Consider the following 27,410-nt stretch of genomic DNA (forward strand, 5'->3'; position numbering starts at 1 on the left):
CTCACACCTTGCACCACACACACCGGGACAATCACACTGGGGATTTGTGCCACCCCAAGGGTTTCTGGGGCCTCTATACCCCCCAAGCTGCACGTGCACCTGTCCACAGCACCCGTCCCCTCGAACTCGCTCGACACGACCGAACTCACCTGGTCGTGAGTCGCCTCAAGGGAGCATACTCCCTCCCCTCGTTCCTGGAGGAGGCTATCCAGCTTCTCGCACCGGGTCCCCAAACAGTCCGCCAGCTCCCCATCGTCCTCCACTAACTGTGTGTGTGTGCTCGTCTTCAACCCCGTCAAATTCACCCTCTATCTCCCGTGTCTCTATTATTTCCGTTGTCGTCACCTCGTGTCTCGTCTCACACGTTTCGGTCTCCGTCACCCCGATTAGTTTTCCCCTTGAGTCACCGTCACAGTTTCCGTGACCTCCACACGTCTCGCCCAACACGTCCCCCGTATTATTTCCTCCTCACCCGCCTTCACCGCGGGCCTGGCAGCCGTTGCACTCCCCCCAGCTCGTTCGTTCCAGCACGTGGCGTCGCCATTTTGAGCTCCACTGTTATCCGCGCTTCACTGCACGCTATTGCCTTCATGTCCGCCTGCAGGCTTCGGCCTATTTGCTGCATCTCACCCCGCATTTTTTCCATTTTGTTTGTGTTTGTTTCCATTTGTTTGTTTACTCCATCTATTTTGCATGCGTTTCCATCCATTTTCTTATTCATGCCGTTCATTTCGTTTTTCATTCCTTGCATGTCCCCACTGATTCCTGCCAGCATGGCGAATAGCTGGGCCATGTCAGGTGCACTCGGCTGAGCCGATTCGGCCAGGATTGGGGGGTTTTGGTGGAGAGGGGGAGGGGAGGTGTCATACACCGCGGCCGCCTCCGCACCTATTTCGGGCTCTGGGTTCGGTTGGGGGGGAGAGTTCGTCCTGTACAACCAGCATTTCCTGCATGGGGAACTCATCCTGGACCATGGATTCTACACATTCTAAATCCATATCTACCCCCGGCTCCCGCTCGCCTTGAGACTCCATCTTATTTCTCGTAAGGGGTTAATTTGGCCTGCTCGTAATTTGGAGGGAATCGGGGGTCGCTCCTCTCACCCGTGAACCGATTCCCCATGAATTTACCTTGGACACCGAGAGTTCGTATCCCACTCCTGACACCAGTGTTGCAAATTCGCGCCCGCCGTTGTGCGGACGGCCGCGTAACTCGAATGGCGGCCGCCTCACCCACCGGACGGACAATTCTGCCGTGACCCTTTGGGAACTATCGCCCGGAGCCAGTCACGGGTGGGCCTTTCGACCTCACCACAATCGTGCCAATCGGCCACCCGCGTAGGATAGGGTTGTTCGCCAAACTCGACCGACCGAAGTACCCACGCGGATGGTAAACCGGGCGATCGTACCTCGCCGCAGGTCGACTCCGGACACGAACCGCTTGGGTGGCCCGTTCCGTACTATCGGGATAAACGAGCGGTGTTATCGTCGACCTCGACAGTTCAGATTATTTACCGGGCGTTTTGCACCCACTACGAACCCTTTACGTGAAGCAGGATGGAGGGTCAATAAGGAAAAGACGAAGCGAAACGGGAAAACAGTTCACACAATGCACATTTATTTCCCGGCACATGGAAAGCACATATATACAGCCATACAGTCAAAATGCTCATATATCAACCAAAACAAAAGCAACAACGACGCAGAGTTACTACCGACTACGCGCACACACGGCAACACTTATACAGTTCTACTTTACAGACGGCGCCAATAGACATTAACACAAAAGCAAAGAAAAGAAGCCACCCTCATAGACAAGGGGGCAGATGGGCCTGTAGGCCAATTGTGCGCGTGACCTGGAGGAGCGGCCAGGTCCGCGAGACCGGGGGGGGGGGGTCCTACCCACGTCCTCGTGACGCGTTAGCGGACGAGCCGCAGATGTGGCCGCGTGGCTGTGCCCCGACTCCGTGCTCCTTGGCGGGTTTCGTTGGCACGACTTTTGGAGTGGGGTGGGAACTGGGCCCCCTTTTTGCACTATCTCAGCGCGTGGGAAAGGGGGAATTGTTGATGCCCTGGGGGAGGAGAATGGCTGGCTGGCTTGGGTCCTGCGACGAGCGATCTCACACCGCGACCTCGTCGCCGACCGCCGTCCTTCTCACCTCGGACCCGAGCTCCTTTGCCTCTTCCCGCAACTCTCCTCAGCCGACTGCAGAACCCAACTCGATGCCACACCGATGACTTCGCCACCCGACTCCACTGACTCTGCCACACCGATCACTTCGCCACCCGACTCGACTCTCTGCCACACCGATGACTTGACTCACTCTGCCACGATTCGCCTTGCGCTCACCGTTTTATAGGCCGGCAGGAGAAAACAATATGCAAATATCCGGATCAGGATGACCCCGGGGGAGGAGCCACGATCGCCAATTGGACGGAAGAAAAGTGGGTGTGAACCTCCCCTGATCCTACAATTTGCATATAGCGATTTCACATAGACGCGCCTGGAGGCGGGGCCAAGCCGCCCACGCTTGCTAATTCGACGGAGCAGGAGTGGGCGTGTAGCGTTTGTGATCCGAATTTTCCCTCGGAAAGGCCGCTATTTGCGCTCGCGGCTCGGTGCATATCGCTGAACGGGCCCAAGACAGCCCGGCGCTCAGTGTTCACAGGTGGTGCGGGAATGGCCGTAGAAGGAGAGAGGTGAAGGTGGTGGAGGGTTTTCGGTGGTGGTTTGATGGTTGGTTCAAAATAAAGATAGAACAGAAAAACGCCTAACTCAAAGTGTCGCAGCCCGAATGAATCACATAAATTCCCTCTATACAATGGGTTTAGGATAACTACACATGTACTTAGAGATATCTCACCTACGGGCCCTTCATGGTGTAATGCGAATTTCCACAGCCGTAACAATATATATATCGTTGCGGATTCGCGCCCGCCGGCGTGCTGACGGCCACGTAACTCGAATCGCGGCACGTCGCCCACCGGACGGACAATCCAGTCGTGACCCTCTCGGACTAATGCCGGGAACCAGTCACGGGTGGACCTTTCGGTCTCACCGCGATCGAGCCAATCGGCCCCCGCGTGGGATAGGGTTGCTCGCCAAATTCGACCTACCTAAGTACCCACACGGAGGGTAGACCGGGCGATCGCACCTCGCCGCAGGTCGACTTCGGACACGGGCCACTTAAGCGACCCGTTCCGTACTATCGGGATAACCGAGCGGTGTTATCGTCGGCCTCGACGGTTCGATTAATTATCGGGCGTATTCAGCCCACTACCAACCCTTTACGTGAAGCAAGATGAGGATTCAATGAAAGAAATGACGAAGCGAAGCGGGAAACAGTTCAACATAAAGCACATTTATTCGCGATGAACGGAAAGCACACATATACAATTCCACCAAAAGCACATAGAAAAAGAAGAAGAAACACAATGCAATTTTACACAAAAAGCAAATGTGAAAGTGAAGACACAATGCAGAGCTATCCGACTACCGAGCACACGGCAACACTTATACAATTCTACTTCACAGACGGCGCCGACAACACATATTCCCAAAGGAAAAGAAAAAGAACACCCTCAAGGATGAGGCGGGCCTGAGGCCGAGACCGGGTCGGGCCTACCCGTCTGATGATGAGGCGCGAAGCGGCGATGGTGCCTCAACTCCGCGGGCCTCGCGGACAGTGTCTGGTAGGGGGTGGGAAGGGGGCCCCCTTGGTCGCACTATCTCAGCGCGGGGGGAAACAGGAGGGGGTTGCTGATGCTCGGGGTAAGGAGGATTTTTACTCTGTCTCGGGTCCCACGACGAGCGTCTCCACCTCGACCAGGTCGCGCCGTCGGCCTCCCTGGTGTGCAGCTCCCGGCACCGACGCGAGCACCCCCTCGTCTGCCCTCGCCGCCGCCGCCTCTCCTCAGCTCCGTCCTCTTCGCTCCGACTCCGAACTCTTCCTCCTGCGAACTCCTTCCAACGCACACACAACCCCAACGCACACGACGACCCTTTTCTGACGAACGCAGCCGCTCATATAAGCCCCGTGGCTTCGCCTTTGACCCCCTGCCTTCGACCTTTCACCTCGCTCCCCATTGGCCCGAGAAAAAGTGGGCGTGAATGCATTTTGATCCATGAATTTGCATATAGCGACCGCCCTCCAACGCCCTGGAGGCGGGGCCAAATCGCCCCTTGCTCACCGATTGGACGGAACAAAAGTGGGCGTGAGTCGTTTTTGATCCGTTTTTGGAGCGGAAAATCCGTGGTTTTGTACACGCTGTTCGGCGCGCGCCCTGCACGAGTCCAATACCGGTACCCACAAGCGGCGCAAGAACGGTGGCGATGCGACGGTTGCGAGGTGTGACGGTAAGCGGCGCCGCGGTGGGTGGTTGATGTTGTGATGACTGTTGAGACGCGGTTGGCGGTGGTGATAATGGCGGTTGGTCCAAAATAAAGATAGTAAAAGAAAAACGGCTATCCTGAAGAGTCGCAGCACGCATGAATGACATTTATTCCCTCTAGACAACGGGTTTGGGCCTAACTACACATATACTTACCGAGATATCTCACCTAAGGGACCTGAATGGTGGTTTGCGAATTTGGTAACCACAACACTACCCCCTCCCCTTTTTACAGACTCGTCCCGAGTCGTCAAATTCTCGTGTGCCATCATGTGTAGTTTTCCCCTAGTACATTTTACCTACGGATCCCTGAGTGCGACATTCATGGTATTCGTGTCCCCAAAATAAATAACCTGAGGGCTGCGTAACTACCTAAACAAACTCACTCACACGGACGACTTAAATAAAATTGCCGGCGCAAGGACAGACATGCCGGGGGCGCACTCATATTTACAGTACATCTTAACCTTAACTTACAAATTTTACACTAAACCATGGCCCAGGATCACTGAACTCTGCAAAAGAAAAGCAGTTAACAGGGAGCCAGGCTGCTCGCATGCAGTCTCTGGCTCAAAACAATGCAGGTGACAGGGAACGTGGCTGGCTGCTCACGCGCAGTCCAAGGCCTTCCCTTTTTGAACTGAACGCAGTGAACCACAACGGTGCATGGGCTGCACAAACGCAGTCTCCGTGCCAGCTCAAGTGGCACACGCAATGAACACAACGGATGGATGGATGGACACAAACACGGTGCACGGGCCGCCACTGCAGGCCCGTGTTGTAGCTGCCAACAGGGCAGTTCTTGCAGCTTGCAAACTGTTGCCTTGCGGATCCTGGCGCACATGGAAATGAACAGGGGGGGCAAAGCAAAAATTGAACGGGGCTGGTGAACGTGGGCAGTGGGCATGGCATGGCAAAGGCAGCAGGCAAACACAGCCCGCAGAAGAATGCCGCTGCAGGCAAACACAGCCGGCAGATGAACTGGCCGGCACAGGCCTTGAAGAAAAACAGCCAGCAGATGAACTGGCCGGCACAGGCCTTGAAGAAAAACAGCCAGCCGGCAGATGAAGTGGGCCGGCACAGGCCTTGCAGCACAGCAGCTGCCGATGAAGTTGGCCGGCCTCTGCCTTGAAGCAAAACACGGCCAGCCGATGAAGTTGGCCAGCCTTTGCCGTTCAGTGGAGGTTGGTGGAGGGAGTGCGGTGGTGCTGGCCACTTGGAAGGCGGGCTCGGACCTACCTACCTGTCTCCCTCCCACCTATCGCCTTTGCCTGTCACTGTACATACCCACTCCCTTAATTTGTCAAACCCCAATTTAGCCCCAACTTATTTTTTTGTTGTTTTTATTTTTACTTTTACTTCCCCACTATAAATCGTCCCCTAACCCCTTGTACTGTCCTTGTTCGGCTAACCTATCCTGTCACCTAGCCTACTCCCAACCCCTACGTTCCCTTCCCGGAGGGGAATAAGGGAGAGCTAACGTCCTGTGTCGAGGCCCAACGAAGCCTCAGGATGGCCTCCCCAGAGTTCGGCGATCTTAACACCAAGTGGGTCCAGCGGCCCACAACGACAGCGAGGGGATGGATGGTGCGGAGGGGTACATCTAATCTACCCTAACCATTTAACTGTTAAACTACCCCGGGGCTTTCAACAAGCGCCTCTCGCTTAAACTATTGGTTCTAACAACCCAGATTCCCGTCGCCTGTGTTGGTGTCCTCACAATTTCGGGCCTCGCCCCCAATTTTCTCTCCGTGCCCTCACACGGTCTCATGGCTGGGACACGTGGCTCCCTTTGGCAGGCACGACCCTCTGCCGATTCTCCCGCTATGGCACCCCCGGGCACTACACTGCCTCCGAGCCTACCAGCTCCCTAAACACCGGGGAGTGCCCCCCATGGCACCTCCCCTGAAACGCACACGTGGCAGGCTGGCTCCCCGGGCCCCTTTCCGAGGGTCACCCGTGCCCACAACACTGCCCACGCGGCTAATGGCGCCCCGGGCCCCCGCACCAAGCAGGCGCACCCGTGCCCACTACGCTATCCCGGCCCCCCATGGGCCCTTGGCCTACCACGGCCGACTAGCCTGGTGCCCGGGGTACCCACTCAGCGATACTCACTTTTCGCAGCCACGCTCCCAGCCCGTCAACAGGGCTCCTGCACCCCTCCAAATGGGTTTCGAGCCTACACTCCCACCAACAACAAAACGACCTCCATTTTTCAATTTAACTAACCCCCTAAAACTCACTCTACACTGACCCCGGGGTCCCTTGGGCGGGAGTCACTCCTCCCCCCAATCACTCATCGCACCATGCAGTCCCCATTCGCTCCATACACACAGACCCGCTGGCCTCACTCACTCACCAAGCACATGCTTCCACTTCACTCACCAACTCTTCAACACACTCACCGCTGGACTCTGCCATCCTTCTAACTACTTCCCCTAACTAACTCGTGCTCCCACGTCGTCCCTTATACTATAGCACGTTCCATTTAACACTACGTAGCTAAACTACATCCCCGCTACACATCCACAAGTCTGTCACTGTCCTCAAATAAATCATTTTATTTCCCAACCTAAAGCTCACTAAATCCCTCTAGCTAATCCATTCCACGGACTCCATGAGGACTTACCCCTGCCCCATGAAGTCGGTCTAGCTATGCTAACCCTTCCCCCTAACTAGTTTCCATCCTGTGCCCCGGAAGTGAGGCTTGCTTTTTTTTTTCTTTTTTTTTTTTTTTACATGCGCAGCACCAGCGCGGCAACTCGCGCTCTTTGCACTTTGCAACTGCCCGTGACGTCATGCAGCTGCACGTGTTCCTCGTCCCTCCTTGGACGGTATCATCCGGCAGGGATACCCCTCCTGCCGGATTCCAACCCCACGTGCAGCCATGGCGTCACCGTGCGCATAAAAAAAACAAGCCCCACGTCTCGAGGGGTTCCCCACGCGAACACATGTGCTTTGCCCGTTGGAGCTCAACACACACGATCGCGTGGAGAACCCGTCCGGTCCAAATCCATAATCCTGCCTAAACTTTGTCCGTCCGCGGGATCGGCAAATCCACCGCGTGCGTTTCCGGACCGGGACTTCACTCTCGCAAGCGAGCACGTGGTGGTCTCGTGCGTTGCACAGCACGGACCTCGTGCTCACTGCTGGGTGAACCCGGCACGGTCCCCGAAACAACTACAGCCGCTACCCGGCTTTCTTTCTTCACATGTCGCCGTCGTCGTCGCCATTCGACCCACGCACACCTGCGTGTTACGACGCTCACACTCCATTCCATCACATTCACACCGGGAGACGCGGCTGCGTGCTCCCGCATGCCAACCGACATCTCCCTCACATACCGCTCTCTCACACACACGGTCTCCCTTACACTCGGCCGTTCACTCACGCATGCTGGGGCACTCAACCGCGGTGTTTCATCCACACACGGTCCCTCACTCACACACGCGGGGGCACTCACCCGCGGTGCCTCACTCACACACACGGCGACACTCACACACGGTGCCTCATCCACACACGGCGTACTGGGAAGCACGTACTCCGGCACCATCGCCACCACACCACTCACACACGGGGTCGCTTCCACACACGGGGACGCACTCACACCTTGCCCCACACACACAGGAACAACCACACTGGGGATTCGTGTCCCCACAAGGGTCTCCGGGGCCTCTATACCCCCCAAGCTCTCCGTGCACCTGTCCACAGCACTCGTCCCCTCAACCTCGCAAAGCACGACCGAACTCACCTGGTCGTGACTCACCTCAAGGGGGCAGACTCCCTCCCCTCGTTCCTGGAGGAGGCTATCCCGCTGCTCGCACCGGGCCTCCACCCAGTCCACCAGCTCACCCTCATTATCCTCCACTACCTCCGTGTGTGTGTGTGCGTCACTAACCTTGTCCAATTCACCCTCTATCTCCCGTGTCTCTATACATTTATAAGTTTCTGTTGTCGTCACCTCGTGTCTCGTCTCACACGTTTTGGTCTCCCCATTTAATTTTTCCCTTTTGGTCACCGTCGATTCTTCTGTCACGACCCTCGCCCAACACGCCCCCCAAATTATTTTTTTACCCGCCTCCACCGCGGGCCTGTCAGCCGTTGCATCCCCTTCCAGCTCGTTTGCTCCCACACGTGGGGTCGCCATTCCCAGCTCCCTGGTCACGGCCTTCATGCCCGCCTGCAGGCATCGGCCCATGTTCTGCGTCTCACCCCGTAGCTCTTTCATTTCTTTTTTCATGTTTGCTTCCATTCCGCTTATTTGCTTGTTCATTTCGTTTTTCATTTCATTTGTATTTGTATCCATCCTTTCGTTTATGCCTTTCATATCCGCATTTATTTGTTGTGTATTCGCATCCATCCTCGTTTTTACTTCGTCCATTTGCTTGTTCATGTTCGCATTCATCTTCGCTGTCATTTCCGCATTCATTTGTGCCAGCATGGTGAATAGCTGGGCCATGTCGGGTGCGCTTGGGTGAGCCGTTTCGGCAGGGGTCGGGGAAGGGTTTTGGTGGAGAGGGGGAGGGGAGGTGTCATACACCGCGGCCGCTGCCGCACCCATTTCGGGCTCTGGGTTCAGTTGGGCGAGTTCGTTTTCCTGTACAAACAACATTTCCTGCACGGGGATTTCATCCTGAGCCATGGATTCTACACATTCTACATCCATTTCTAATACCCCCGGCTCCCGCTCGCCTTGAGACGCCATCTTGCTTCTCTTAAAGGGTTAATTTGAATCGCTCGTAATTTGGAGGGAATCGGGGGTCGCTTCTCTCACCCCTGGACCGATTCCCGTGAATTTAGCCGGAGACAGGAGAGCCCGTTTTCCCGTTCTCCGTTACCAGTGCCGTGAGGAGGGCGATGGGTTTGTATCGCACGACCTGACACCAGTGTTGCGGATTCGCGCCCGCCGGCGTGCTGACGGCCACGTAACTCGAATCGCGGCACGTCGCCCACCGGACGGAGAATCCAGTCGTGACCCTCTCGGACTAACGCCGGGAACCAGTCACGGGTGGACCTTTCGGTCTCACCGCGATCGAGCCAATCGGCCCCCGCGTGGGATAGGGTTGCTCGCCAAATTCGACCTACCTAAGTACCCACACGGAGGGTAGACCGGGCGATCGCACCTCGCCGCAGGTCGACTTCGGACACGGGCCACTTAAGCGACCCGTTCCGTACTATCGGGATAACCGAGTGGTGTTATCGTCGGCCTCGACGGTTCGATTAATTATCGGGCGTATTCAGCCCACTACCAACCCTTTACGTGAAGCAAGATGAGGATTCAATGAAAGAAATGACGAAGCGAAGCGGGAAACAGTTCAACATAAAGCACATTTATTCGCGATGAACGGAAAGCACACATATACAATTCCACCAAAAGCACATAGAAAAAGAAGAAGAAACACAATGCAATTTTACACAAAAAGCAAATGTGAAAGCGAAGACACAATGCAGAGCTATCCGACTACCGAGCACACGGCGCCGACAACACATATTCCCAAAGCAAAAGAAAAAGAACACCCTCAAGGATGAGGCGGGCCTGAGGCCGAGACCGGGTCGGGCCTACCCGTCTGATGATGAGGCGCGAAGCGGCGATGGTGCCTCAACTCCGCGGGCCTCGCGGACAGTGTCTGGTAGGGGGTGGGAAGGGGGCCCCCTTGGTCGCACTATCTCAGCGCGGGGGGAAACAGGAGGGGGTTGCTGATGCTCGGGGTAAGGAGGATTTTTACTCTGTCTCGGGTCCCACGACGAGCGTCTCCACCTCGACCAGGTCGCGCCGTCGGCCTCCCTGGTGTGCAGCTCCCGGCACCGACGCGAGCACCCCCTCGTCTGCCCTCGCCGCCGCCGCCTCTCCACAGCTCCGTCCTCTTCGCTCCGACTCCGAACTCTTCCTCCTGCGAACTCCTTCCAACGCACACACAACCCCAACGCACACGACGACCCTTTTCTGACGAACGCAGCCGCTCATATAAGCCCCGTGGCTTCGCCTTTGACCCCCTGCCTTCGACCTTTCACCTCGCTCCCCATTGGCCCGAGAAAAAGTGGGCGTGAATGCATTTTGATCCATGAATTTGCATATAGCGACCGCCCTCCAACGCCCTGGAGGCGGGGCCAAATCGCCCCTTGCTCACCGATTGGACGGAACAAAAGTGGGCGTGAGTCGTTTTTGATCCGTTTTTGGAGCGGAAAATCCGTGGTTTTGTACACGCTGTTCGGCGCGCGCCCTGCACGAGTCCAATACCGGTACCCACAAGCGGCGCAAGAACGGTGGCGATGCGACGGTTGCGAGGTGTGACGGTAAGCGGCGCCGCGGTGGGTGGTTGATGTTGTGATGACTGTTGAGACGCGGTTGGCGGTGGTGATAATGGCGGTTGGTCCAAAATAAAGATAGTAAAAGAAAAACGGCTATCCTGAAGAGTCGCAGCACGCATGAATGACATTTATTCCCTCTAGACAACGGGTTTGGGCCTAACTACACATATACTTACCGAGATATCTCACCTAAGGGACCTGAATGGTGGTTTGCGAATTTGGTAACCACAACAATATATATATATATATATATATATATATATATATATATATATATATATATTTATATGCTTCTCCTGATTTACAAATGTCGTAGTACAAACTTTATTGACATGCTCACATTGTATTGGTACTGTACATACTCAAAAACCCTCCTACATTCAAAATAGTATATTGAAATATGTAGCTGTCAACAAGCACCATGACTCTCCTGCATGGACAGGGCTGATAATATTCCACCATTAGCCACAGCCATGTCGGTCTGATTGGTCCTTGGGCATCTGGATGCAAATTTCTCCAAAATTAGCATCATGCGTTTGAGGGTGATAAAAATAATAATAATAATAATAATAATAATAATAAAAATAATAATAATAAAATGTTGCCAATTAAACTTGATTGATAATTAAGCTTAATGGAAAAGTAAATGTATTGTTGTAACCCTTTCATGGAAAATGTACTCAAATACGACATGATTATTACATTTTTGTGCTTGAACACATTTCTATTTTAATAAAATATGTTTGCATTTTAAATGACCTTATATCTCTTTCCTGTATTGGAAGATGATCAATGTGCCCAGTAAAGAAGTGCTCCTGCTCCCAAAACAGATTGGCCTTTCAAATAATCTTTAATCATTATTCAGTATAATAGAATCGCCGATTATTTGATTTTATTTTGCTTATTAAGGGATTCTCATGTATAAACAATTATATTGGCATCTGAAAGTTTCGTAGGAAGCACCATTCAAGCTTCAATGGAATGTTTGCTTCAGGAGTTATCCAGATGTCTTTTAACACTCTTGTCAGCTTCAGATTATAAATCTTTCCCGAGCCTTTTCAATGCGGGCTGACTTTCTGAACTCCAGACCATGGAGCCAGGTGTGATCCATCCTAGCACCCAAAGGGCTGCAGTCTTGATGTTATTCTGTTCCGAGGATGACCAAAAGATCGTTGGATGATCTCACCCCCTCTGATCCCTGAATATTATCCAAAAACTCCTCTCAATCTTCAGGTCATAAATATTCCTTAGCCCTTCAAAATTAACGTGACCTCCAAATGGCTGCTGCCACAAAGCTGTGAATGATCTCTCCCTTGAACCCTCAACATGTCAATTGTGGCATTCGCATGTCTGGAGGGTAAACAGACCTCATCTCACTGAATACTATGTAAGAATTCAATAATCCTATGTACTTTAGAATCAGAGGAAAATTGTGTTGCTAATTGAAGCGCCTCTGAAATTCTCCATATCGACATGTTTGTGTTTGTTTATGTTTGTTTTTAATAAATGACCCAAATGTGCAGGAGGAATTGAGAATTTCTTCGACAGGCAAATGTGTTTAGCGGCCCCACCCTCATCAGGATGGTTGACAGTTGTCCCGCCCACAACTATGATCCCTTCCGATTCCTTTACAAAGGATTGCAGGGTTTTTTGTACTTTTCATGGAATCCTTTCAAGCTATTAAAATTTCGATCAGTTTACACCTTCCCACTATAAAATGCAGTGGATTGGTGTTTAAACCAATTTTGGGTTCAGCTGTCAGAAAAGAAGAAGAAGAAGAATGACAAACAGGCACTTTTGGGTCTCATTTTCTTGTTCAGCGCTGATGTCCCAAATTCAATGAATGTTATTGGATGGGGAATTCTCCACAGATGACTGGTAAGAAACTAATACATTTATAAGTTCTATTTTGGTAGATTTTTTTGAGGATTTATGTTATATAGAGCCAATGGAGTGTCTGGGCCATCCTGACATAAGAAGTCTACAGACTTCTTGATACTTGAATAATAACAAACAGACAGACAGGGTGAAAACATAACTTCCTTCCACCTTCCATGGCAGAGGTAATAATACACCATCCATCCATTGGTACCATACTCTGTGCAGAGAATTGGTGCTGCCTGAGCAGTCTCCTGGGCTATTGTGTACAATCATGGACGGGTCACCACTCGGACGCAGGATACCAGCAAGCTGGCACTCATTTTGCTGATCTCAGAAGGATGACAGGCAGAGTCAACCCCACCTGATATTAATTCAACAGCTGAGCAGGATTTGAACTCAGGATCCTCACATCCCAAACCTACCACCCTAACCATTAACCAACACCAGGCACAATAACAGACCAGACCAACCAATATGCTTGTGAATCTTCGATTTTGCATGTAACAAACAGACAAACAGGGGTGAAAACAAAACGTCTAAGTAATGATTGTCAATTGTAAGCATTCATCTTATTTTCGTCCAATGCACATGTGTCAATGTTTTATAGTTTGTGTCCGAGTTTTCAGTGGCAACAGGAATGCTAAAATCATTGTGCTATTATTATCATATCTACAGAAAATGTATCCTGTCATGACCATTATGATCGTAATGAATGCCACCCTTCATTACAGAGGATAGGGATCCACTTGCTCTCCATACCGTACCCACCTTGATGAGTTTGCCATCCTGCGTACCAAGTAACAGAACAGTGTGGTTGTATACTATGGTCACTGCCACTGCTGTGAGATCCCCAATATTCTCCCCTTCCACAAGAACACCAGAGAGGACGTTGACCAGGACTAGAGGCCAATGAAGGTGTTGAGCTCCACACTGAGCATGTTCTTTAGACAGCTGCACACAAAGAGGAAAAACAATAAAGAGTGGAGGACCAAGAGAGGTAAAGCAGATTTTTCATCCATTCACATGAAGCATCTGGCTCGTGGTGACTTCATTGGTGCAACACTATGCAAGTTGAGGCAGGAATTTGGAATTTTTTCATGATACCGATGCACAATGACTTACTCTTACAAAGTTCAACATGCGACCCTTGACATCCACCAGCAAAAGCCGACAGTTCAACAACCACGGTTTAATATGCAGTACATTGCTCCAACCTGCAAAATCTGACTTGTGAAACACCATGGTGTCCGTTTTTGTTGCTAGGCTGGGAATCAAACACAGACAACGCTCAAAAGGTGAGTACAGACTGCACAGTACACGACTTCTGTGCTATCCTTTCAGCCATAGTTGTGTTCATGTGTTCATCATTTCATATCCTGTGCAGCACGTGGCGTCTCTGCCACTAATGTGCTGCACCCTGTAAGTTATAAAAGGAATTTAGAAATTAGCCAGCATGCCGGTGATAGCTCGCCTACTCTTCGCAAAGAACGTCCTGGGATCTTTACCATCCACCAACCAATGGCAGCAGACACGACACCCATTTAACATCCATCCTATGTATGACACACACATGGATGCCTCCCTCACCCTGCATGCGAAACAGCAGGATGACAGTTTATAACTAGGTATTAAATCGTTTATTTATCCTGTATTAACAAGGTTGCCCGTGCCTGCATGGGATTCTGAATGGGGTTGGGATGTAGGCAGCAAAAATACAAATTGTATCTTCTTTCATCAAGCCAGCAAAGTGGGAGCAACAATTTGCACTTATTGCCACATTTGATGCAATTTAAATGCTCTCATGGTGGTGAAGTGCTCCATTTGAAACTGTCTGTTCACTATGTGTAGCTTTTTGATACCGAGCATCAGTAATAAAAAAAATTGTATTGGGGTCAAAGCCAGTGACCAATTGCAAATTAATAGTAGGAAGATATGGTAACTCCAATTTAGGGCTGGCAGGATATCCAAGACTAGAGTCATGCACACTCAGCTTTGAGCTGTCTTGCCTGGGTCCTAATCTTCTTCTTCTGTACCATACTTTGTTAAGGAACGTCAGTGGTAGCTGAAGCAGCTTCCTGAGCAGGGGTTATAATGGGTGGTTTGCCATTGCTTTCCCAGCAGTAGTTCAGGCATGAATTTGGCATTTATTCATGGTGCCAGCAATAGCTCACCTACTCTTCTCGAAAGAACTCTTGGAATTCTGGAATATTTAACGTCCATCAACTCATGCCGGCAGTTGGGACACCCAGTGTAACGTCCATTCGATGGACAACACACACATTGATGAATCACCCTGCCTGTGAAACATCAGGATGACATTTTTTAGCTGGGCCAAGATTCAAACCCAGGCTAGACGACTTAGAGGTGAGTGTGCATACCTCTACGCCATCCTATCAGTCCTGGGTTCTAATCTAAACACAGCTATAAACTATCACCCTGGTGTTTCACATATTGGGTGAGGCATCAATATGTGTGCCACCCCATCGGAACGTTAAAACTGGATAACCCGTCTGCCAGCAATAGTGGTGCTGGATGTTAAAATCCCATGGTGTCTTTTGCGAAGAGGAGGCAAGTTGTCGTCGTAATGCTCAACAAATTCTGCCTGAATCACTTTCAGTTCAATGTCAGGCTTGGTCATCTGATTTGTGAAAAACTTGGGCCAAAAACGTTCTCTGACCAACACCACAAGGTGGGAATAATTGAGGTCGTTAATGAATTGATGGTAGTCGCAGTAGTAGTTGTAGTAATGCTTTTGTTAGAATTGCCACAATTCTATTGAATGTCACTCACTTTCCTCATCTCTGCTAGTCCATGGTGGCAGTGGGCAAGGTGGAGCATTATAAAAGAGAAAGTGATTTCCTGACCAGGCTTGGCCAAGAGTTCAATGACAAGTTTCATGATTTTGAGGAGATGGAGCCCTGTGTGATGTTCACTTAAACCCTCTTTGTTGATGTTAGTGACATTGCTGAACAAATTAGTGTGCTGTTTGACCTTGATTGTGTCCCTTTGGAAATGGACATTATCATCCTTCAAAATGACATTCAATTGAAATCAAGGTAGTCTGCCACAAATTTCTGGAGTCTTGTGGATACTGAAAAGTACAGTAACATCTGCAAAGTAGCAATGAAAGTCGCTTCCCCATTTGGCTTTACCTATCTTGCGAATCTGCCTTTTCCGACAAGAACTGCATCAAATCTATATTTCGAACACGTCTGACAGACGAGCATCTTAAGGACTCCATCACAATTGCCATACCAGGATACACACCAGATTACGCAATACTGGTAAGACAGCATGCAGTGTCAAGTTTTGCACTCAAGTAAAGGTCAAGATCAATTTTCCTTCACTTTAAATATGTATTTTTGTAAATGAACTGCCATACATAAATTTGTACTCTGATTAATTCATATACTAGTAATTTCAATTTATGTTTTAGTAGCTGTTAAATATTTCATTAATCAAAAGTAGCTCACATTGAAAAGATGGTTGGTGACCCCTGCACCAGAAGTAGTAGCGGCCATTCTTGCCCATGTACCATCCAGAGGCATGGTTATTAATGGTATATTATATCCATCAAACGGAACGTTAAACAAATAAAATAATATTTTGCTCATTTAAATCGAAAAGATAATCAAGCACGTGTTGAGCAAATAACTTTTCAGCCCAATCACCAAACAATGCAAAATTAATACAGGATTAAGCAAAAACGAAAGGAATTCAAAACTAGATTTGTGATGACGCCAAAAATTGAGCGTGGCAAAACGAGCACCACACAGCACGTCGTACCACCGTGGCTAGGCTTCAACACGAATGAAGCTAATCACCCAAACCACAAAAAAATAAAACAAACATATGAACCCACTATGTTCGTATAGCCAAAACAAAACAAAAACTCCGAATATAACTGGAGGAAAGATGGAGCTGAAGGTGAAAGGAAGAGCAAATTGAGGAGCAGCAAAAGTAGTAGTAGTAGTAGTAGTAGTAGTAGTAGTAGTAGTAGTAATAGTAGTGCTTTTGTTAGAATTGCCACAATTATATTTAATGTCGCTCACTCTCCTCACCCCTGCTAGTACACGGTCAGGCTGCAGTTGGTAAGGTGGAGCATTTTAAGAGAAAGCAGCACCAAGAGAGAGGGAGGGGAAGAAAAAAACAAATTACCAAAATAACACATTTATACAAATAATAGCAAAGTGCCTTGTGGAGTGATACTACAAAGTGCTTCATTTGCGGTCCAAATTTCCTTAAACTTTTGAACAGTGTTACAATATTCTGCCGCCTTATATTCTGAGGTAATGCGTGAGCGCTACAAGCCTATCAGACCCACAGAACTATGTTCTACCATATTTCTCTCTATTTTTGCCTTCCTGGTTTTATAAATCGCCATTTTTGCACAAGTTAAAATAAAATTTACAAGGAGGTCTCGTGACTTGCTCTGTTCTTTAACCGGGTGTCCAATGATGAAGAGCGCTGGTGAGAAGTGAAGCCAGAAGCGCAATAGTAAGTTTTTCATCAGCAAGAAAATTGGCTGAAGATTACGACATTGTAGGTACATGTGAAATATTGTTTCCCTTTCACCACAAAAACAGCATTTAATTCCTCTGGAATGTTCATGAAATGCCACACCATGGCTCCAGAGCTTAAGCCACCATGCAGCAATCTCCAACTCAAGTCAGCCATTGTTCTTGGTGTTGGGTAAAGATAAAGTGAACCCCAACATGGACGACTTGGAATAGGATGTGGAAGAATCTCACTCCATGGAGTATCCCATCGGGTTACAAGAGCTATATAGTGGAGGGAATGGATAACCAACAGGTACATGTTCTTCCTTGACAGCCCACAGAAGGACATTTTAGCTGCGCCTGAGGGCCCACCTATATTGTGCGAAGGTGGTGTCTGAGGGAGCTCGCGATTTCTTGGCCCAATTTTGAAGTCCACGAAGTTGTTGATGGATATTTGCAAAGTTGGTTCACCATTATTGGGATTCTCGAGATATACCAAGAAATCAGGAAGCAAAGACATTTTAACTTCTTGTAGTATCCTTGAGGGGATTCTAATTGTCTGTAGGGCCATTTTTGCTGCGAGCTCTTCTGGTGAAAGAAGGCCTCTCTTCCCATCATTCAGAAGGTCTCCAACCGTGGATATATTGCCAGTTAAGAGCTTCTTTCTTAACGAGAACGAAGCTAGGTTTGGGCCTTGTAGAAGAGGGTTGAAAAAAAAGTGGTTCTTCAAACATCTCATTGCTTGGGTAAAGATCTGTTCTTTTTATGTCAACAGCATTCCAAGCCTTCAGCATTTCTTGGTAAAAGAGAGGCAGTGTTTCACTTGACGACAGGTTGTGAGAAGTAATGGCAAATTTTTTTTTTTATACCGGACATTTTGCACTTTGCTGAAGAAGTACGACGCCAGTGAACACCATTGCGGTGCAGGCTTCATATACAGGTAGCGTTGAATGGTCTTCAACCTGGATGCGTGGTAGTGGCTTTGAAGGCAGGGAAAAGACTGACCCCTTCAATAAAGGGCAAGCTTAGAATGCCCAATGAAACCCAGTGTTTGCCATTCCAAAATAGTTCAAGAGCTTCCTCTGCATCCTAACCAGAAACTTTTCTGGAATGCTTACGCAAGAGATCTTGAATATTAACTTTGGAATGATAAACTTTTTAATAAGGAGTGTTTTCCCTCTCAGAGACAGGACTTTTAACAGCCCACTCCAGTCTCTCAACTTTGCTTCTATTTTGTCCCCTAAAGTTCTCCAGTTATCAATTGGTGAGCGAGCACCAACTTGAAGTTGATAGATGTACCCCCAAGTATTTTAGCTCATTGCGACTCCATGTCAGTTCCTGAAAAAGTGTTGGGAACTCTGTGATCTGTATTGGTCCAATTAGAAGCCCAGAGCTTTTTCTCCAATTGATTGTAGCAGATGAAGCTGATGAGTATACCTGCTGGCAATCGTAGACAGCTTGCATATCCCTTGCACTGCTGGCAAAGACAAGGATGTCATCTGCATATGCAGAAAGTATGAGGGAGGCCCTGTTGTTTGGCACCACAATGCCAGTTAGCCTTCTCCTCATCAAGCAAAGGAAGGGTTCAATGCATAGGGAATAAAGTTGGCCGGACAAGGGACATCCTTATCTTATTCCTCTTTCGGATGAAAAAGGGGCGAGCAAGTGACCATTGACTTTAATTAGGCATTCTGCCGATGTGTACAATGTCTGGATCATGCCGACGAATCTCCTCCCCAGGCCAAAAGTTAGCAGGGTCTCAAAGAGGTAATCGTGGTTCATTTGGTCAAAAGCTTTCTCTTCATCCAAGGAAAGGAATCTAACTTTAATCTGAGTTTTTTCCGCATACTGTATCAAGTCTCTGACCAGGAATATGTTGTCATGTATTGTTCTTCCAGGGATGGCATATGATTGGTCAGGCTTCACTAGTTTTGACAACACCGGTCCCAGATGGTTCGACAACATTTTTGCCATAATTTTATAGTCCACACAAGACAAAGACACTGGCCGATAGTTCTTCATGTCTCTCAAATCACCCTCCTTCGGAATCAGAGCCAAGGTTGCTCGCCACCAAGAAAGTGGCATTTGGCCTGTAGTACATGCTTCCTGTGCTACATTTAGGTAGTCCAGTCCGATCAAGTCCCATACTTTGTTATAAAATTCGCAAGATAAGCCATCCACTCCAGGAGACTGATTCAGCGACAGGCTATGCAGGGCAATCATTAATTCCTCCAGAGAAAATGGAGCTTCTAGTCTTTCTCTATCTTCTGTGGTAGCTTCAGATAGACTGTTCCATAAAATACTACAAGCATCCACGTCTATCTTCGTACCCGAGTAAAGCTTAGCGTAGAATACTCGAATTCGTCCGTGAATACTTTCAGAATCATTGAGCAAAGAGCCATTTTCTGCGAGAACACTTGATATAGTCCAAAGTCGACCTTTGCACTTTTCCAAAGCTTTCCAAAGTTCAGAGCATATTCATCCTCAAGAAGGAACTGCAACCGAGAACGCACAAATGCTCCTTGTGCCTTTACATGACTACATGCTTTGAGGGCGCTCTTCTTCTTCTCATAAGCATGCAATTCAGCAGGGGTAAGTGTGGTCAGGCGACTCTCCAGATTGCAACAATTCCTCTTCGAGCTTCGCAATTTCTACTCCAATTGTTGCGCTCCATCCATATGAGTATTCCTGGCATAACAATTTCAGCCGTGCTTTCCCAACATCCCACCAGAGACCGAGTGAACAAAAATCTCCTTTTCTATCCCTCCATGCTTGCCAAAAGTTACGAAAAATTAACAAAAAGGCTTCATCCTGGACTAGGGCATTGTTGAAGTGCCAAAATCCTTTTCCACGCCTTGTTTCAGCCAGGGAAAGCTTAATCCAGACCAGATTATGATCTGTAAAATGTGCAAGTTTTATACCGGAGTAAATAACACTCCTGCACAAACGGTGAGACAAGTAAAATCTGTCTAGCCGGGATTGCGATATATGACCACCCCTGATACTAGTATAAGTAAATGACTTATCTGTGGGGTGCTGCACACACCAAATGTCTCTCAGGTTTAACAGTGTTACCACTTGTAATTCCTTAGCAGAAGGACTGTGCGGTTCTTTACCCACTCTATCAAGGGAGGGATTGAGAGTGCAATTAAAGTCTCCTCCAAGAATCACACACTCTTTGTCAGGCAAGGTAAGCATAAATCGCCTCATGTGATCATAGAATCGCACCCTTGCAGCTCCCAAGCATGGTGCATAGATGTTGACGAAGTTAACAACAAAATCCTCAAATCTTACTTTTGCATGCAATAAACGACCCGAACTGACTTCATTAACCACAAGTATTTCAGGTTTCACACATGACGAGAAGAGGATAGCCACTCCGCAAGATGTATCCGTGAGGTGACTAAAAAAAAGCCGACCCTTCCCATTGACTTTCCCATCGGAAGGCAATCTCTTGGGTTGTGTGGGTCTCCTGCAGAAAGGTTACTCCAAGTTTCTCCTTTAAGCAGAGGACAGTACTTGGTGTATACGGAATGCATCTTTACACCCATTAACATTCAATGATCCCAGGCGAAAAGATATTGCCGCCATTATTTTTTTTGAGAGTCATCTAAGCCAACTCATGCTTAGCCCCATAATTTAGCAACTTTGCAAGAAACTTCCTCACTCGGACTTGCTCAGCCAAACCTGAAGTCTTGCTTTTTTGTCCATCTCTCCTCAGTATATACAGGGAATGCACGAGTGTTTTATAATCTTTCCACCGCTTTAGAGCAGCTTCAACTTTCTTCCGACTGTGCAACCTTTGCTCAAGGAACTCTAATATTTCATGACCAGGAATACACAAATGGTGCCTTGAGGGCGGTTCCGATTCAATTCCAATGAATGTTCCTTGATCCCCTTCCCAGTCACTGATGCTCTCCTCAGCTTCGCTGTCTGGGAGCTCATGGTCTCTCTCCTTTGGTGCATCTGCACTTGATGCCGAAGCTTCTACCTTGTCATCACTTAAAACAATGGTAGGAGCAGGGAGATCATCCTCTTGCGGTGCTACGGTAGAACCGTGTTTGTGTCTTTCACTGTCTACATCTACTGTTGACGTAGTGTCAGCACTCGAGACCTCATTCAAGGCAGGTAATGCCTCAGTTTCTTGCAAGACCGGTGCCTTCTTCTTGTCTGTCACAACAAGAAAGGATCCTGAGGTTTCTTCTTTTGTAGCTTCAGTGGCGTTCCTTTCATGCAGAATTACCGCAGGGGATTCATCACCCACCGATTTGTACTGAATCTCCATTTCAGTTATTGTTGGTTTGTCTTGATGTAATGTTTTAGCGACAGACATCTCAGTTTTATTTGACTCTGACAGGTCAGGAGATGCCACCGTGTCATTCATCCTTCCCATGTCAGGTTTGGTCATGGATGATCCATCTTTTTGTTCACTCCTCAACAGGTGCTTGGGCACATCTGGCAGCAGAAACTTCCCATGATCTGTAACTGGAGGAACAGCATCTTCTTCTTCCTCCATTTGCACCAATTGGTTCACAATTTCTCTCTCCTCCAAAACACTTAACCTTGCAGATCGCTTCAAGTCTTTGTCAGCTTCATCTTCAATGGTATTGTTGCGAATTCGCACCCGCCGGCGTGCGAGCGGCCACGTAACTCGAATCGCGGCACGTCGCCCACCGGACGGACAATTCTGTCGTGACCCTCTCGGACTAACGCCGGGAACTAGTCACGGGTGGGCCTTTCGGCCTCACCACGATCGTGCCAATCGGCCCCGCGCGTGGGATAGGGTTGTTCGCCAAATTCGACCTACCTAAGTACCCACACGGAGGGTAGACCGGGCGATCGCACCTCGCCGCAGGTCGACTCCGGACTCGGGCCACTTTAAGCGACCCGTTCCGTACCATCGGGACAACCGAGCGGTACCATCGCCAACCTCGACGGTTTCGATTAATTATCGGGCGTATTTAGCCCACTACCAACCCTTTAAGTGAAGTAAGATGGAGATTCAATTAAAGAAAAGACGAAGCGAAACGGGAAAAACAGTTCAAAATGAGGCACATTTATTCCGCGGCACACGGAAAGCACACATATACAATTACAACAATTATGCACCAAAAGCAATTGCAAAAGAAACACAACAATGCAGTTCTACTAGCGACTACGCGAGCACACGGCAACACTTACACAGTTTTACTTTACAGACGGCGCCGACAACACATATACTCAAAAGCAAAAGAAAAGGGCCACCCTCAACGACAAGGGGACAGACAGGCCTGTGGGCGCGAGACCGGGCGGAGCCTACCCGTCTTGTGATGAGCCGCAAATGTCGCGGCGGTGCCCCGACTCCGCGCTCCTCCGCGGGTTTCGTTGGCACTGATTGGAATGGGGTGGGAACGGGGCACCCTTTTCGCACTATCTCAGCACGGGGGGTAAAAGGGGGAAGGTTGTTGATGCTCTGGGGAAAGAGGATAGCTGGCTTGCTTGGGTCCCGCGACGAGCGACTCCACTGCGACCTCGACCGCGTTCCCGGCTTCCCCGCTCTGCAGCTCCCCGACAGACTCCGAACCCCGACAGACTGACTCTCCTCCAGACCCGTCTTGACTGCTGCTGCCACACTCCGCCGCCGCCACACCTCTCCAACTCGCCCGAGCCCAAAACTCTCCCGCTGCCACACTTCTTCAACTCGCCCGAGCCCAAAACTGACTGAATTAGCCCCGCGCTCGGCGCTTTATAGTATGGCAGGAGAACCCATATGCAAATTTCCGGATCAGGATGAGCTCGGGGGCGGAGCCACGCTCGCCCATTGGACGGAGGAAAAGTGGGCGTGAACCTCCCCTGATCCTCGAATTTGCATATATCGATTCTACTCCGACGCGCCTGGAGGCGGGGCCAAATCGCCCCGCGCTTGCTGATAGGACGGATCGGAAGTGGGCGTGTATCATTCCTGATCCGACTTCCCCTCGGAAAGGCCGCTCTTTGTACCCGCGGCTCAGTGCGCGCCCTGTACGAGGCCAGGACAGCCTGACGCTCGGCGTTCACAAGTGGTGCGGGAATGGCCGCAGAAGGAGAGGCGAAGGTGGTGGAGGGTCTAAAGTGGCGGTCCCTGGCCACGGTGATGCTTGGAATGGTGGTGATGCGATGTTTGTGAGAGCGAGTTGTGAAGGTAAAGGTCGTGGCTGTTGGCGTTGTTGTTGTGAAGCGGCGTTGCGGTTGGTGGTTGTTGTGTGATGGTGGTTGAGACGTGGTTGGTTCAAAATAAAGATAGAACAGAAAAACGGCTATCTTAAGGGGTCGCAGCCCGAATGAATCACATTTATTCCCTCTAAACAACGGGTTTGGGGCTAACTACACATGTACTTACAGAGATATCTCACCTACGGGACCTGAATGGTGGTTTGCGAATTTCCTCAACCACAACAGTATCAATGTCATTCACAATCCCCTTTTCTTCTGGTTGTGATTTTCTCTTCTGCACTCTCTTCGCCTTCCTTGTCCCCACTGTATTCCATTGATTTTCAGCAGAAGGGCCAGTTTGAGAAGGCAACACAGAAGCTTCTAGAATTCCACTTTCCTTTTCCTTAGGCTCATCAGGGCACCGAGCAGCAGATACTTCTTTTAAGATGGTGGAGCAGTCTGCTCTCATGTGATCTATTGCCTTACATACAAAACAACAAGGTTCATTAGTCATATAAAAGACCTTGTAATTCTTTCCTTCAAAAGGAATGACAAAGGATCCCACACATTCAGTGTCGTTTCTCAGTTCGATTGAGACTTGTCTTTTGAATTACAGGATATGACGGAAGGGAGGCTCATGACAACCGAGAGGCACAGGCCTGATAGGTGATCTTAGCACTCCCAATCGTTCCAGGGAGGGCACAATTGCATTATCAACTATGAAAGGAGGTATGTTGGACAAGGTAACCCGTGTGCCGAGACTTGAGAGAGGCTCAACTTGTAAGAATAACCCTCCCACAACAATCCCTTCCTGTATCGCCTTATTCGCTGCAACTGCAGATTTAAGGAAAAACACGGCTCTTCCGTACATTTTCGAAGCTGCAACTATTGTTGATGGACCTACATTTGCCATTGCCTTTACATAAGCATCCATTTGGATCGTTTGTCCGAGTTCCCATCTCACGCCATGCTTCCTAGTCAACATTTTAAACGGATGTGTAGATTCGCCCGCTGTGGTGAATTGAGGTGAATTGAGGGACATGACGCGGGATCACATGTTGTGCGTCTCGCGTATAAGGGGAGGTCTCTGCGGCACGAGTGGTTGTCCCCGGGGCATTGCCATTTACATCGGCTGTTCACTTGATGCTCGTTAACTGAAGGTGCTCATTGACTGGTGAGAATGGAGATTATATCGAACTCCGTGCTTACGCGGATTGTCTGCAATGATTAACTGCACATGTATACGTTACTGCTTATGTACTCCTAGCTGAACCTGTATTCCCCGGTGTGCCCGTAGAAGCGGCTCCAATCAAATGGAATAAAGCCTAAACTCTGAAGGTTCATCTCTCGCTCTCATTTCAATTTATTCCATTTGGTTTTCTCGGCTCTCTCAACCAACGATGGACAAGATCTACAAACCAGAGAGGTTCGACGCAGACCCAAACGTGACTGACGCAGAAATGAAATGGTCGCATTGGTTCTGTTCCTTCTCACACTATCTGACCATCATCGAGGAAGGAGCCGACAAATTTGCCGCTCTCGTGAATCATGTCTCGCCCAGCGTGTACAGGCTCTTCTCGGAGTGCGACACTTACGAAGCAGCGATCGAGGTGCTGCAAGCGCTCTACGTGAAGCCCAAGAACGAGGTATACATACGACATCTTCTCAACACACGCAAGCAAGCAGCCGGGGAGACAATCGATCAGTTCCTGCAAGCTCTGAATCAGCTGGGAAAAGACGGCAGCTTCCGGGCCGTAAACGCCGAGGAACACCGAAAGGAAGCCACACGGGAGGCATTCATCCAAGGACTCAGATCAGCCCACATACGGCAACGCTTACTAGAGAAAGCGCAACCCACTCTTGACAAGGTAGTCGATCAGGCACGAGCGATGGATACGGCTCAGCAGCAATCTGAGTCATTTGGGACACCGATGCTGCTAATGAACGCTGCTACGGTGGGAACTCAAGGAACCCCACTGGCACAGACACAGCCAGACATAGGGGATGGAGAAACACCCGAGGAGCCGGATACCCAGGCCACGTCAAACTCCTCAGCAACTGCTCCGGTTGGTAAATGCTTTTTTTGTGGGTACAAAAGGCATCCTCGTCAAAAATGTCCCGCCAGAGATGCCACATGCATGAATTGCGACAAGAAAGGGCATTATGCCAGGGTATGTAAATCTACTCTAAGGAGAAATAAACCCACTTCTGCGGCTCTCTACTCGCAGAATAAATTAACTGCAGCCTCCCCGGGGAATCTATCCAAGGCTATCATCAACATACGAATTAACGGGCATATGGCTGAGGCACTGATTGATACCGGTAGCTCTGAAAGTTTCGTCAACAGCTCGCTAGTGAAGGGCAGGAAATGGGTAATCCACCCGACTGACAATACGGTATGCATGGCCGCCACCTCACTACAATCCCGCGTACGAGGGTACTGCAATGTTGAATTGGACGTAAAAGGGTACACGCATCGGGATGTAAAGGTACTGGTGCTTCGTGATTTGTGCGCAGACGTAATTCTGGGTCATAATATCCTCAAGCAGCACACGAGCGTCGAAATACCCTTTGGAGGAAGCAAGCCTCGTCTAATTTTAAATGCGTTGACCACCGCGGAGGTGACGTCCCCCCAGCTGTTCGCTAACTTGTTGCCGGTCTGCAAACCGATAGCGATCAAATCGCGGCGATATACCACTGCTGACATGAATTTCATCACTTCGGAAACCAAGCGATTACTGGAGGAGGGAATTATAGAACCGAGCGATTCGCCATGGCGCGCACAGGTGTTAGTAACCAGCAGTCAGAACCATAAGAAACGAATGGTTGTCGATTATTCCCAAACGGTCAATCGCTTCACCCAACTCGACGCCTACCCCTGCCGCGCATAGATGAGATGGTCGAACGCGTGGCCAATTATAAGGTATTCAGTACCATCGACTTGCGAAGCGCCTATCATCAAATTCCCATCCGAGAGGAAGACAAACCTTACACCGCATTCCAGGCAGGGAGGCGCCTCTACCAATTCAGGAGAATACCTTTCGGTGTCACGAATGGGGTAGCTTGCTTCCAACGGGTTATGGACGACATCATCTCAGATGAAAACCTCAAAGACACTTTTGTTTACGTGGATAATGTCACAGTGTGCGGTAGGGATCAGAGGGAACATGATAGGAATCTGGACAGATTCTTGAGCATTGCTAGAAAATATAATCTGACTCTCAACTACGAGAAATGCGTATTCTCGGCAAGGTCAATTGACCTTCTCGGCTACACGATAGCCGACGGCACAATTAAGCCTGATCCTGAGCGATTGCGCCCGCTCCGTGAGCTACCCCCACCTCAGGACCTACAGGCAATGCGCCGGGTGATCGGCATGTTCGCTTACTATGCAAGATGGATTTCGCAATACTCCGAGAAAATACATCCCCTAGTGCATTGCAAAAACTTTCCACCAGATGCCGCTGTTGTAAGAGCTTTCCACAACCTCAAGGATGATATCAGTAAGTCCGTGGTTTTATCGATCGACAGCTCGGTGCCCTTCGTGGTGGAAACCGACGCTTCAAATCACGCCATAGCTGCTACACTTAATCAGTCTGGGCGGCCGGTCGCGTTCTTCTCGAGAACTCTCTCTAGAAGCGAACAGAGACACTCAGCGATAGAGAAGGAAGCGTACGCCATCGTTGAAGCGCTGCGGAAATGGAGACATTATTTACTGGGAAACCACTTCACGCTCGTTACAGACCAACGATCCGTGGCATTCATGTTTGATGGGAAAAATAACGGAAAAATTAAGAATGAAAAAATTATGAGATGGCGGATAGACCTAGCCTGCTACAGTTACGACATTGTTTACCGGCCCGGGAAAGAAAACCCTGCTGCAGATACCTTCTCTCGGGTCTACAGTTCGGCAACAATCAGTCAGGCTTTGCAAGACCTCCATGTGTCTCTGTGTCACCCGGGGGTAACCAGGATGGCACATTTCGTGCGCAGACAAAATCTTCCCTATTCTGTTGAAGATATTAAACAAATGAATGCTTCATGCCCTGTTTGTGCTGAACTAAAACCCAGATTCTATGGCGCGGCATCTGGCAGACTGATCAAGGCCACTTCCCCCTTCGAGAGACTAAACATCGACTTCAAAGGGCCCCTGCCGACC

The 27,410-nt window shown here is 49.4% G+C and overlaps 1 protein-coding gene across 1 annotated transcript in view; it reads right to left on the minus strand.

The window, feature by feature from the left end:
- LOC147008755 (plexin-D1-like) overlaps positions 1-27,410 on the minus strand; it is a 237,618-nt gene that overhangs the window by 179,148 nt on the left and 31,060 nt on the right. The window contains exon 3 of the mRNA XM_085864192.1: positions 13,350-13,532. Within this exon, the coding sequence (XP_085720318.1) occupies positions 13,350-13,532 (183 nt within the window). The remainder of the gene's footprint in view (positions 1-13,349; positions 13,533-27,410) is intronic.

The sequence above is a fragment of the Eptatretus burgeri genome, chromosome 18 (assembly GCF_056783735.1).
Source record: "Eptatretus burgeri isolate ZD-2024b chromosome 18, Ebu_testis_v1, whole genome shotgun sequence".
Classification (NCBI taxonomy): Eukaryota; Metazoa; Chordata; class Myxini; order Myxiniformes; family Myxinidae; genus Eptatretus; species Eptatretus burgeri.